The 14184-nt window shown below is 47.8% G+C and overlaps 1 protein-coding gene across 4 annotated transcripts in view; it reads left to right on the top strand.

Annotated features, from left to right (window-relative positions):
• The window catches only part of DOCK1 (dedicator of cytokinesis 1), a 489712-nt gene that overhangs the window by 394032 nt on the left and 81496 nt on the right, over window positions 1-14184 (top strand). For all 4 annotated transcript variants that reach the window (XM_063103414.1, XM_063103416.1, XM_063103415.1 and 1 more), the window contains exons 31-32: window positions 1086-1186; window positions 11084-11142. In XM_063103414.1, coding sequence (XP_062959484.1) covers window positions 1086-1186; window positions 11084-11142 — 160 coding nt within the window. The remainder of the gene's footprint in view (window positions 1-1085; window positions 1187-11083; window positions 11143-14184) is intronic.

Consider the following 14184-nt stretch of genomic DNA (forward strand, 5'->3'; position numbering starts at 1 on the left):
CCTGTAAAATGGGGGTCACAGCATCTGCTTGGTTAGTTCTGTGGCCATTCAGTGAGCTGGTGTGTCACCACAGAAAGTGCCCCATTCATAAGAAGTGTCGGATAAATGGATGCCCAACATACTCCTAACTGAAATGCCGTAAATGCTCTTAAATTCCCACTTACTTCACAGGTAATTAAAAATATTCAATCATGGCAACTGACTACGTTAGTGCAATTGTTGGAATCCTGCCGACATAGCCAATTGTCTTGCTAAGGATTAGGGTCAGGGCTCACAGACCCTTCAAATCCATTTTACAGACTGGGTCACAGATCCCCTCCCACTTGCCAGGCTGGGTCACCAGACCCCTCACATGCAAGATTCTGGACATCTGAGGGACCCTGACCATTTGTCTTCACTTTCCCTACAGTAACACCTTACTTTTATATAACTCTTTGCAACTATGTCATATGATATGATAAATATTACCCCTGGTTTGTAAATGAGGAAACCAACACCCACAGATTTCTTCTAAAGACCATAGTCTTTTAAACAATATGTAGTTCTTAATCCCTTGAAATATGAAACGTTTGATCTTTTTACATCTGTTTTCCTTAATTGTATAGGGTATGTAGGATTTTTGATATAATAAAACATATGAACTATTGAAACCTATACTGTTCTTAAGGGGCTCCATCATGTGCTAATAAAGTTTACATTTATGAACTGCTTGTCACATGCTCTGCACCACCTAGAAGGCTCTGCATACATTTACCCCTGTGAACTCCCAGCAACCCTATGAGGTAAATACTACTGAAACTCCCATTTTATCAAGGAGGAAACTGAGGCACAGAGGGGGGTTAGATTAGTTGCCTGAGTAAACTGCAGAGCTGGGATTTGAATGTATGCACTGTGACCCCAGATCCCACACGCTCAGCACTGCACCACACCATGGGTGGCTGCCTAGTAATTTGTATGTAATGAGTGTGGTTTTTAAAACATTTCAGAAGTGCATGCTGAGCACCTGGTAAATGTCTCAGAGCATTTGTGAGATCCTGTACTCAGCTGTTCAGTGACTTAGCATCTCCCCTTTTTTTGGTTTTCAGCTGTGGAACAACTACTTTCACCTGGCTGTTGCTTTTCTTACTCAAGAGTCCTTGCAACTGGAGAATTTTTCAAGTGCTAAGAGAGCCAAAATCCTTAACAAGTAAGTCCTCGTCCAGCTCTGAAACCACGGGCAGGAGCCTCCAACTCTATTAGCATAATTTTCATGTAGTCTCTAAAGCCAACTCGGTACAAATTGAGATGTAATCACAGTGTAATGAAAGGGTGGTTTTGAATCATGAATTGGCTGTTGCCTTTTCTAACCCATGAATGGCGATCTAAAATTGCAGGATTCATCCTGGTAGGTTCAAAGTCCGTGTAATTCAAGACTATTAGCGCAAGACAGAATTTGAGTTTCTGGAGATAATTACTTTTGCTGTACACTATTCTGATGTCATTCCACATGTGGTTTACTGCTTAATTCTCCAATTCTGCTTCTGAAAAAGAAACTTCTGATGAAAGCTGTTGGCACTGTTGGGATTGTTGCACAACTCACCGTGGAGTTAGAGCCCTCGGTGGTTTCCTTCTTGGCAATGGATAACCCCTGTCTCCTGGATAGATTTGAATGCACTGATCCAGCCCCTTGAGCTGTTGTGAGCAAACCTCTCTCAAGCTGTGTGAAGGCCGACGCCCTTGCCCACTCCTCCAGCTCTGCAGCCGCATCTGCGTCCTGCGCTGCTCCTGGTCCACATCAACGAACAAACTGTTGCTGGGTTTCCTGCCAATCAATATGTGGGCACCCTGAAGGTCTTGCCTCCTATTTCTGCTTCAGTTGCACGTATTTCTCACTCCTCCAGGTGCCCCTTTCATAAACACTCTTGAGAAGAGTTCCGAAATTGCCCCCATGTTGCCGAGCCTTCCATTCCTCGCTGTCATTTTTATAATACCTCTGCCAGACCTTGACTGCTCCAAGGCTTTGCCAACTCCCTGCTGCTCTCTGAGGTTAGAGGTTCTGGAGGGAGTCTCAGAAGGTGGCAGCAGATCAGCCTTTCTCACATTCTGTGAGTGTGCATCTCTCTTACACGGCAAATCCAAAGCACAGTATTCCTGGAGAGTAAGAATTATTTCTGCAAATAATTCACTGAGCACGTTCTATGTGCCAGTGACTTTTTAAGCCCTTCCTGTGCATTTTTTACATATAATCGTCGAAAAGCAAAAGTTTGCATTAGGTCTTATCATCCCTACTTCGCAGATGAGGAAGGAGAAGCACAGAGTGACCCGGTCACCTGGCCAGTCCCGCACTCAGAATGTGGCAGAGCAGTATTCTAACGCAGGCAGTTCAGAGCCCAAGATTTCAACCTGTGCTGCTTTTAAAACTTTCAAGCCTTCGGTCTGTGCCCATCCAACTAAAAGTCAACTTTCCTTGGCCATCTTTCCTTTGTGCTCGTCAGGTGACTCGTGTCTAATAGCCATTGAGAAGACAGTGATGGTTGTTCAGAAAAGAAAAATGCACTTACCAAGCCAAGCACTGAGAATGGGGTAGACAGAGTGGGTGCCCCAGCCGTGACTGCAGGAGTGGGCAGCACAGGTGCAGCCTGCCTCCCGGAGCCTGCATGGGTTTTCATCACTCACCTTGGCTCAGAGCATCAAGAGACGGACTTTTGCAGGCTGCATCTTCTGGGGACAAGATGCTCCCGCTTTGTGAAATTTACATCCCCTCAGGGCCTGTAGGAAGTGAGGGATGGCTACTTAGGGTCGCTGCTGTCATTGTTGTTTAAATGCTCTCCTGGTGGAAATTGCTGTCTAGAAACATACTAACCAGCACGTGCTAAGCGCAGCACAGCATCGCTCACTCATTGCTGCGTGAAGCCCAGGCCCTTGGTATCCTTCCCTACAGAAGGCAAGCTTGGTGCAGCAGGTGGAATCACCTGCCTTCGTGGGCAGGACTCACCTTGCGGTGAGACCGGGATCCAAACCCAGCTCCAGCTGACTTCAGAACCAATTCTTTGCTAAGCATGCTGCGCTTGCTAGCCTTGCAGATGCCTGCAGGAGAACACAGGTGAATTGAACTGGAAATCTGCCTTATAAGGGCTGGCATCTTCATGGTTTTTAGAGTAAAACAATTTGTTGCCGAACACTCTCCAGGCCAGGGAGGGGTAGCTGTGCCCTGGGCCCTTCCTCTTGTCACTGGGAGTGTTAACAGCCTAAGATAAAGCAACATCAATACATGCATTAACCGAGCAGGGCCTTGCGGCTGCCAAAGAACACATTTCCTTCCCACATAGCGGTGTGGATTCAGAGGCTTCAAAGCCAAGGAAAATTAGATACGGCCAGCTGGTGTCTCCGCTGCACAAGCCGGGAGGGCCTCCGAATGGTCCTTTAGTGCTTACTCTCTCCCAGCTGCAGCAGGAAGAGACTCTGGGTTTCCCCCTTTCACATTTTCTTATGCATTTCCCCAAGGAAAAGCCCCAAGCATGTCAGAAGTTGTCTTTGCAAGACTCTGGCAGGACAGCCTCAGGGCCCTGTGCATTCTGCAGGGCCTCTCCAGGGGTGTGGACTCCGCATGTGGCAATGACAGGCGATCAAGGACAAGGTGTTCTCCATGTCTGAATAAACCTGTCTTGACCCGCGAAGCCATGTGGTACATGCTGCATGGATGACTCACTCGTGTTTATTGTATTCTTCATGCTTTTTGATATGCTTTAAACACTTTATAAAATTTTAAAACATCCTCTCTGAATGCTTAAATTTTCTTGGCACACACAGTGCCTAGAAATGTTTTGATTTGTTTAAAATTGTCTAGCAAAGAAGGCTGGAGTGCCTACCCTGTGCTCAGTCTGTGGTCCTGGTGCAAGGGACAGAGAGATAAGGTGCCGGTCTCATGGTGAAGAAGCTCATAGTCTCTCATGGGAGAGGCAGAGAAGCAAAAATAGTGATGAGTGCAGGGGGCATCCATGGAGTGGGGACTGAGACTCAGCAATCAGCCAGTCCAAAAGGGAACCTTGAGGCCCAAAGGACGTGGCCCAACTTACAAGTAAAGAGACACCCTGGGCTGTTGAAGGGAGTAGCAGGGCCTGGGGGGGGGGCGGGGGGCTGGGAGTTTGGGACAGGGCATGACAGGCCAGTGACAGAGGCATTTACCCCAGGGCTCTGAGCAAACAGCAGGTGCTGACGGTGGAGTTGCATGCGTGTGCCTGTCTCTTTCCAGGGAAATGCCCATGGGGTCTGAAGTAAGACCCATGTCACACCCATTTAGTAGCCTCAGGACTGTCTCCATATGGGACTGTCTGCTAATCTAGGGTCTAAGGTTTATGAACCCAACCAAAGGCATCTGAGTGGGAGGTCCCCCCACCCCCAGCCCACCGTCCCCTTCCTCCCTGCCAAGACCTGCAGCTGCTCACCTCTGCCTGGTCCACCGCACTGTGGCTCAGAACAGTGGAAATCCCAGTGTACTAGTCCATTTCTGTTGCTTATAAATACCTGAAACTGGGTGATTTATAAGGAAACAAAATTTATTGCTTACAGTTTCAGAGGCTGGGAAGTCCAAAGTCCAGGGAACACATCTGGTAAGTGTCTTGGTGGTGGCAACCGTGATCCTGGGGTCTCACATGGCAGAAATGGAGGAGCAAAGAGAGAGGTCCCCGTGCACTCTCCTTTTAAAGCCCTCAGAGCCACGCCCCTGACCACCATTATTAATCCATTCACTACTGCACGGTCCTACAGTCTAATCACCTCTTCAAGGCCCCACCTTGCAATTACCGTAATAGGATTTCCCACCCTCTTAACAGTCACAGTGGGGATCAAGCTACTAATGCATAAAACTTGGGGGACACAATCCATATCACACAGTATTAGAAACCTGCCTGTTCATTCCCTCTGATGAGCTCCCTGGTGACTGAGGTTGGGGAGATGATTAGGACCCCCATTCCTAAGACATCCCCCAAAGGCCGTGGCAGTAACATAAACAAATGGGTCAGACCAGAAAGAGAACTGATTATGTCAAACCCAAATTGAGCACAAGATTTGCTGGTGAACCACAAAATGAATAACCCTTAGGAAGGAATCAAAGTCCGTAATAAGAAAATGGAACTGGCTCAACCTTCAGACACCCTTGGAGCCAGCAGCTGCTACGGCAGGACAGAGGTGTCAACAGAATGCTAAACCCGACCCACGGGCACTTCCTCCTCTCACCCCACCCCCCAACTGTTTACATTATTGGGGCTTAGGAAATAGGAGTAAATGCTAGAAGAGTTGACTTCTGATTAGCAGCCAGCTTGACGATTTTAGTATGCAAGATTGCGCATGTCCTAGTGAGGGACAACGTGGCACATGACTGAAAAGGAGCTTCTGTGTTCAGGACCAGACTTTGTTCTGGAAGAGAAAAAGGACTCGTGAATTGGGCCTTGGGCACATCTAAGCATAAAATACCCATTTAAAATTTTCAGCAAAAAGAGTCAAGTTGGACAGGGAAGCCCAACTCAAGGCATTTGAACTGCGTGCAGAGACCACCCCTCACACAGACCCTTCCCCACATGGTCCCCAGGCTGTTTTACTTTTTTTGTTGTTTAAACTATGGAAGCCTGTGACCTTCTAAGAGGAAAAGATCCACAACTGGACCAAAATACCACATAAAACGATCCCCATCTTACCAAACACTGGGCTCAGATGCCAGTGTGCTAAAAGTCAATCTACAGACGTGACTTTTCTAGGGAATCTGAAAAGAAAGAAATACACTGTGACAAGCCCCATTTTGCAGTGTGACCTATCAGAAGCTGCAGTAGTAGTTTCCAGATTATAGCGAAATGAGAAATATGATCAATTTAATTAGTGTTTGTGCTAATTTTTCTTTTCAAGAGATTCATGTTATTCAAAATAAATTCACTTTAAGAATTAGAAGGGGACCCAGGGAGAGAGACTTAACAAGTGGTTACCCTGTGCCAACTTCATGCTGGAAAAGTTAATCAGGGGTCCTGGGGCCTTGGTGATATCATGTCCTGTTGAACATGATCAAGGTCGATGCAGGTCGGATGCTGTCACGTCAGACCTGTGACTAACAGAGTTTAGTCCCATTGATCCCATTTGGGGTCCCATCCCTTCTCACCTCTCCAGGAACCCGCCAGTTTCTCCCACCCCTCGGTCCCCTCCCTGTCCGCCCTTTCCCCCTCTCATGTCCCTGCCTTCCACCCACTGGGGTCCTGGCTACAGACCCCACACTTGTCTACCACCTCCAGCCAGGTCAGCGCTGTCCCCAGGCACTATCAGGGGTGGGCGCTGTGTTCAGCCCTCTTGACTTTCTCCCGCACCCTTCCCTCCACGCTGTTGATTTTCCCCTGTGCCTGAGGGCGATCTCTGTCCTGTGCTCTCTGAACTCCACTCTAGGTGTTTCTCTGAGCTTTCTGGTCTTTGTTCTCTCGTCAGTCTCTCTCCTCCACCCAAACATGACATGTTTGGAGCCCCGCATCTTGGTAACCTCAGCCCTGCTCATTCTATTTTCTCTTCTTAAGAAAGAATTTTTCAAACTGTGGGTCTCAACCCTTTATTAGGCCAGATATCAACTTAAAGAAGGGTCATTGTATTAGGTTCCTAGGTCAATCTACCATAACAGTGAACACACTGGGCAGCTTGAAACCATGGAAATGTATTGTCTCACAGTAATGGAGGCCAGAAGTCTGGAATCAAGATGTTGACAGGGTTGGCTCCTTCTGGAGGTTCAGAGGGACAATCCGTTCTGTGCGTCTCTCCCAGCTCCTGGTTATGGTCTCCAGTGCTTGGTGTTCCTTGGCTTGTGGCTACATAACTCTAATCTCTGCCCCTGACTTCACATGAGGGTCTTCCTTGGGTCTCTAAATCTCCCTGTCCTTATAAGGACACCAGTCATTGGATTTAGGGCCCACCCGAATCCAGCATGTCCTCATCTTAACTTGATCACATCTGCAAAGACCCTCTTTCCAAATAAGGTCACATTCACAGACACCAGGAATTAGGACTTCAACATATGGACTCTTTATGGAGGACACAATTCGTCTCACAGCAGTCATGACCAACAGTTTTTCATTTTTTTTTTTTCTCAGGGAAATAGAAAAGATCACAGTTTATTGTAGGTAGTAAGATTAAGTGCTATTTCATAAAACTTGTATATGCATATATTAATATGTGTGCTGCTTAATAAAGTAAACATGTTTTCTAGTTCAATAAGATTTTGAAACTTAAAAATATAAAAACCTGCCTCTGCTCATAGCACAACCTCCCTTGGTCTCCTAAAGAGAAGGAGCCAGCATTCCGTCCTCCGACCACACTGTCGTCTTTGGTCAGTGCACTCACGCACTCTCTCCCTGCCACGGGGCCTTTGCACGTGCTGCTCCCGCTGCCTGGAGTGCTCTTCGCTCCCCTTTTTGTCTGGACTATACCCCTCCTTTTTAAATCTTTGGGCAAATGTTACTTTCCCAGAGAACTGCTGCCAGAGCAGCCCGAGTCTGCTGTTAAATTCTCCCACTTCTTTCATGGTTTTTCCTAAAAAGCCATGATTACAGCCTTCAAAAAAAGCCCTATTTATCTACCTATCTATCTGTCTATACGTGTGTGTGTATTTATATCTCCCCAGCTATATATGTATATGTGTACATGTGTATGTGTACATATGTAAAATCTTGTGTGATTATTTGATTGTCTATTTCTCCTACCATGGTAATAGCCCCCTGAGGCCTGTGGGTCTCGTCTGTTCTCCATATTATATTAATGTTTCTATCCCGATATTCATATTCCCATATTAGCTCTGTGTCTAGCCTAAGTGCTGAGAAAATGCCCACCAAGTGAATCGACCTAAATGACCATGAGGGAGATGCTGTGTTGTGGCCCAGTCTGAGATTTTAAAGGAAGGACCTAGTGGGGCTGGAATGCTTGCTAGGATAGACGGGGGCACCACCTCCCATCACTCACAGAAGGCTCGGAGATGACCATCGTGCATTATTATTCTGGTACTGCAGAGGAGGAGCCCGAGGGTCAGAGTGGTCGAGTAAATTACCCAGTGTGCTTGGATTCGGGCTCAGGTTGGCCTTTACACCCAAGCTTTGGCTGTCTCTGGAGGACGTGGGTTTTCTGTTTCTTGGGATGATGATTTAGGACATCAGGTGCTGATGTGAGGCCACAGAGACTAAATTCACACTATTTTATGTGAGGATCATAACCTGGATGTGGGATCCCAGCTCTGGCTGCGCGGTGGAAAGGTGGCTCCTGAGCATACATTTGTACGTTCACTCACTTTGTGGGTGGGCACAGATGAACTGGCGTGGTGGGACGTGCCAGGCAGAGCCAGGCAACCCCAGCCCGTGCCGTTCTGGCTCTGCAGGGTCGGGCATGTTGGCTCAGTGCCACCACTGTCCTCACTGGAGCAGGGGCCACAGCTGCATCTGCTTGCACCTCCGGTCTCACTGTGACAGTCACACGAAGCCAGTGTGCTTTGTGCTGCGCTGCAAGGTCACGGAGGTGCGTGCTGGTACTGGAGGCATGGAGGCATGTGCTGTGGGGGACAGCATGGATCTGGGAGTCCAAAGACCCAGATTCTCTCTTCTCCTGGCCCTGTGACCATGGTCTCTTCTAGGACTAGTCCAGTTCCCTCAGCTCCACATTGCTGGAGAGGAACTTAGTTATGATCTCTGAGGTTGCCCCCAGCTCAGGAGTTCGATTTCCAGGTAATGAGCATTAGACAGACACTCTCAATTATTATCATTTTTCTCCTCCGCGGGAAGAATGGAGAAATGGTTTGGGAAGCCTCTTGAGGTCTGGTGACAGCTGCAACTCTATTTGGGGACTGCTCTGAGGCATGTATAGATTCATCGAAGCTGCCTTCTTATTAAGACTACAGAAAAGATCAATCTTGCTGCCAAGGAAATCCAGTCTCGCCCTTCACCTTCCAGCTTCTTGTTCCTTGTTGTCACCTTTGTCCCAGGCTTGAGCGCCCTTGTCTCATTTGACTGTTAAAACAGTATTTTTAGCACCTTCATGTGATAGGCCTGACTCATGAGCAGTGTGCTCTCAGGTCCTTGCTAATCCTCCAGTTCTCAAATATACCAAGGCACATCGTTCTCCTCCTAGAAGACAGGAAAGTGTAACTGAGAATGTAAACCCCTCACACCTCACCCTCCTTCAGCCCCTGAAGTGGAGGCACCGAGAAGCAGCAGGGAGAAGGGGGCGGTGGGTTGGCGGGGGACAGCAGGGGACGGCGTGGTTCTCGGGCTTGGCACACTTTCCTTATGCCGCCTCCCCACATCCAGATCCAACACCAGCTCTGGAGACATGGTCAGTCACTACCTCGGGTCACTCCCGAATGACCCAATAGCAGTCTTTAAACCTGCTGCTGCCGAGGATCTGTTGTACTTAAATTTCTGAGCTTTCGGAAACATAGAATCATTGTAATTCTCATCAACGTAAGACTCGAGAGAAAAAGTTGTCAGGGGTCAGAGAGGCACAGACCCCGATGAAGATCAGCCTCACCTTAGGGGTTCTTAGTTTTTGAGAGATGTTATGCCAGGGGAAGGAATTCTGACCCTTGGGTGTGAGACGAGCGTGGAAAGCAGAAGTTGGTCCATAAGCGAAAGGCTAATGCACCATCAGCCATGTGCACTGCCTCCGGGGCTTGTGCTGCTACTGTGCTGAGGGTCTCAATACACGGTGGCAGGGGCCGGAAGGGTGGCCACCTCCCTCCAATGCCACGTCCCCAGGCTTGCCTGATGTTTGCTTGGCTGGAAGGAGACCATCCACCTGCACAGCTGGGATCCCTTTGTCGTTGTGCAGGAGCAAAATAGGAATTAGGAAACCGGCACCAAGAGCCTCCAGGTTGTAAGTCCTTTGGGCTATTTGGGGAGCGGTTTATACATCGAAGGGTGCTTGCCAGTCACCCATGAACTTGGGTGCAGTAGCTTTGCTGCTGGTGCATTTTCAGTGACCGTGGCCTTGGTGATGGGCCCATTCCCCAGCTGACAGCCCCCCTCATTCTCAGTGCTCATCTGGTTGTTGGGCTGGGTTTGTAAGTAGCACATTGACCTTGGAGGACTAGCTTTTCCTGGTAGGGAGTTTCTCTGTCTGTGCTGTGGGCCCAGGCACTGGGTCTCCTGCATGCCACGGCACAACTGCCAGGTGAGATATGTTTTCCCCCTTGAGATTATTACACCTGCTGTAGCCCTCTCCTGCTGCGAATGACAGACAGGTACTTAGGGCACCAGAGACTTTTATAATAAGGTGGCAGCAGGCTGGGGTTGTTGATCTACCTGCCGAGATCTTCGCCTGAAGAGCCAGAATGCGGTCATATGTAATCAGAGTTCCTTTTCACATCTGCTGACACAAGGATGTGCAGACCAGGCTTGACGGCACAGCCGCTCAGCTGTAATCCTGTATGATAATTTTGCAAATTATTATTTTTAATATAATCAGCTTTTTCCTTAGGCAATAAAGGAAAAAGTTAAATTGCTCACAAACTAATAAAGGTTTATCTTCTGAAGCATCAAATTCTGTTTACTCATGAAACACACACCTCCTCTGTTCACCCACCGGGAGGAAAATTAGCATTTATTTTCCTTGATAAACAAAAACAGTGGAATATTAGTTGACATCTTTTGGTGCTAAGCCCTTCCTTACATTTAAAATGATACAGAAGAAGGCGTGACATTTGGAAGAGGCCTCCTCTGACTCCAGGTTTAATTTTAATATAGGAAAGCTGTTTATTGCATGCGGTAGGGAGTTATTTGGTGTCTGCGGTTTCTAGCGGCCAACAACACGAGGGGAAAACAAGCTCCCCCTTGGGCCCAGGAGCCAAGAGAGTGAAGAAGGGAAAATGCTCTCATTACTCATGTCCCCACAGGGGAGGGTGTTACATAAGCTGCGGTGATGAGAAAGTGAGATTCCCCTGGCTGGATTCCGCCTCCTTTGATTCCTGTTGATGGCACAAGAAGTTTGACACTCTATTTGACTCACTGATGGGAGACTTTAATTGCACTTAAAAATAATTCAAGTCTGATCCTCCAGTGCTCTATCGAGTGACTCAGCATTTCCTTTCCCCGGTTTCCAGGTATGGAGACATGAGGAGACAGATTGGCTTTGAAATCAGAGACATGTGGTACAACCTGGGTGAGTAGCTGGGGGTTCCGGGCATGGTGAATATCTCGAATCTCTGACAGGTCATGGCATTGACCCTGTTTATCAGGGATGTGACATTTAAAAAATCTGAATTACTCTGTTCCTCAGACAGTAGTGAGTACTTGTTACAGCATCTGCTGTTTTCAGTAAGAGACGGGAGAGCAAAGAAGAGGAAAGAAAATCTGATTGGTGGAGCCCATAGAAAAACCAATAGAGCGCCCTCTTGTGTCGGATGGACACATTGCTTGGGACTCCATTGGTCCCTGGCATCACTAACGTCCCCTGTGTTGCTCCTGCGTCTAACCGCGTAGCTCATCCTACTGTGATATTTGCTGTCACTTACTGTATTCAGCTTCACAGAATCTACCTTTAAAGAATTTATCTCCTACCCCAAACTGCATTCTGTACTTAGGTACGCTGCCACCAGTTGGTGGTAGCGTAATGTGCTCCTGTAAAAAGAGCAATAAGGGATGTGTGTTTATGATACAAAATGAATACAATTAATACAATTTTATTTGTAAATAATACAGTAAATAATACATTGTTTACTTTCATCATAAACAATGACAAGGAATTGTCTCTTAAAATTTTAACCACTATGACATGTAATTCTTTTGATAAGCTCCCTAAAGAAATCAGTCACTGACAATAATTCGGTATCTTCTCATGTGCCCCCTGTGAGCCTGGCCTTGCTCCTAGTTCAGATGAAGCTCTTTCTGGCACCTGCCCTCAGCTCTGAGGCTTGCTTTGCCGAGGTGTCCCCGATCCTGAGCGAGGCTTCATTTGCGTTTCCTGCCTCTGGATCACCAGGGCTCTGCTTTCTTCTCCCAAATTGGCAGAAGAAGCATACGGTGGCTTTGGTGAGAGGGCCTGTTGGGAAAATATAGGAAAATGGTCAGGGCCCCTCAGATGTTCAAAATCTTTCTGAGCATTTGATGTAAATACCCACATGCACCCAGGTGTTCCTTGGCTATTGACTAATGTAATTGCGTATGTGCACCCAGGAGTCCTGGGTTATGGACTTGAGTATGAAGGACTAATGGCTCTGCTACACAGGGCCTGCCACCCCCGCTTCTCAGGACGCTCCGGGAGATCACTAGGCCGGCTGCTCCTAGCTCTGAATAAAGCCTATTAATATTTTACCCACAGCTCCCGGGATCTTTCCCTGTTACCTAGCTCATGGACCTGCACGTGAAGGGTTTGTGACCCATTCTGTACAACGGGCTTGAGGGGTCTGAGAGCCCTAGCCCTCGCTTGACAGGGCCTCCACTCTCCCCTCTGCCCCAGAGAGTCTTTTCTCCACTAGAAGCAGGCAGGTGTCTGTCTACTTCACAGTTTACCCCGATCATCAGGAGTCACTGGTTCCACCAGCGCTGGGACAATTAGCTGCATCCTGAACCTGCTGCTTCTCCACGAGCTGCCTGCTCCATGTGGTGACTGCAAAATGTGGCTAGAAAGATGCAGAAGGGAACAATGACAAAAACTAAACATGGTTGTCGATGAAGGTGTGAACTCTGTCGCTCGCCACAGCACCCAGAGAGCAGGCAGGGCCACGCCTGTTATTGTGGTCAGCAAGTTCACCGCGACCCTTTCTCAACCTGAGCCAGATTCTTCAGAGGGACCTCTGGCGCCTCATCCTTCCTGAGTTCCCTGGAAGTCCCCAGACATGTGGCAAGGAACGTCCCGACTCATCTCAAGGGAAAGTTCATTAGAAGCAGTTCCAAATATTTGTCTTTCTGCTTATATGAAGGATAAGTCTTTTTCTGGATAAGGATCCATTTGAAAAATAAATGTGGAAGACTTTGAGGAAAACAGGATGGTAAGATACTCTGTGGGTAATACAGACAACATAGAAATGAAGAACTTTGGTTTAACATGAGGCCCCAGTTACACTCTCTGGAATAAAAATCTACTGCAGCAGACCCCAGGTGGAGATGGAGGAAGAGCTGGTGAGATGCTGTTTGCTTGTTCCCTGTCACTGCAAATGCAGCCTGCACTGTCACACGTGTTTTGTGTATCAGTACTGGAGTCAGCTGAGGACCCCTTAAGGAAACTCTGTGCTACGTCTTTGCAAGTGATTTGCTACAGCAGCCGCTGTCAAAGGGACTGCTATCTGTAACACCTCCTGGCACCACCCTGTCCTTGGTCTCTCTGCCATCCCTAGGAGCCCTGAGCTCAGAGTCAAGAGAGTTGATAGTCCTGCCCTGTTCCTGCCTGCCCATGAGGCCTTGGTCACATGACTTGATCTTTCTGGACTTCTCTCAGTTCTCTAGGCTGTAAGATAAAGAGGTTAGGCTGAATTTTTCATGAGCCTTCTAGTCCTACAGCTCAATATTTCTATGACATATATATATATATATATATATATATATATATATATGATGATCTCAGTAATAAAACACTAAGTCTTTTAGAACAGGGAGGAGGACTATTCATGATTCATTCTAATTAATCTCTCTGTTCTTTCTTAAAATCACACTCTGACAAATGCATATGTCATTGGCCCTGGCAAGCCAGACGGTAGGACTCCTGTGAGGCAGGGACCATGTGTAGCCCCAGGAGAGAGAGGCAGGGAAGGGTGGAAGGGACCTGCAGAGAGGTGGTATGGAAGGAGGCTGCTGTTCTCTGCTGGACGATGGGACTCCAGGGCTTTCCCAGGTGCCAGTGTGCACAGAGCAGGTGATATGAGCTCCACCTGCCATGGCTGTGCTCCCAGGTGCTCCTATAGCTCCTCTGGAGTGGGGCTCGCCCTGAGGCCGTCTTTTACCCTGGCCCTTCCTAAAAGAGTGACACCACCTTCATGTAAGTTGTTCCACTTCAACCCTGCTACATGTAAACTGTTGAGTTGTTCATTTCCACCAAGAGGACAGTTTCACATATGCTTTCAAATTGACATACTTCGTGCTAAAATGGCTCATTTAATAAGGGACACCCACCCTAGCAGAGGTTCAGACAGATCATTACATAGTGAGGTGAGGCTTCCTTCTCGCTGGGTGAGTAGCTGCTGCCGCCACATGGCTCGCCTGGCCTGGG

Source organism: Cynocephalus volans, chromosome 7 (assembly GCF_027409185.1).
Source record: "Cynocephalus volans isolate mCynVol1 chromosome 7, mCynVol1.pri, whole genome shotgun sequence".
In the NCBI taxonomy this organism is placed as follows: Eukaryota; Metazoa; Chordata; class Mammalia; order Dermoptera; family Cynocephalidae; genus Cynocephalus; species Cynocephalus volans.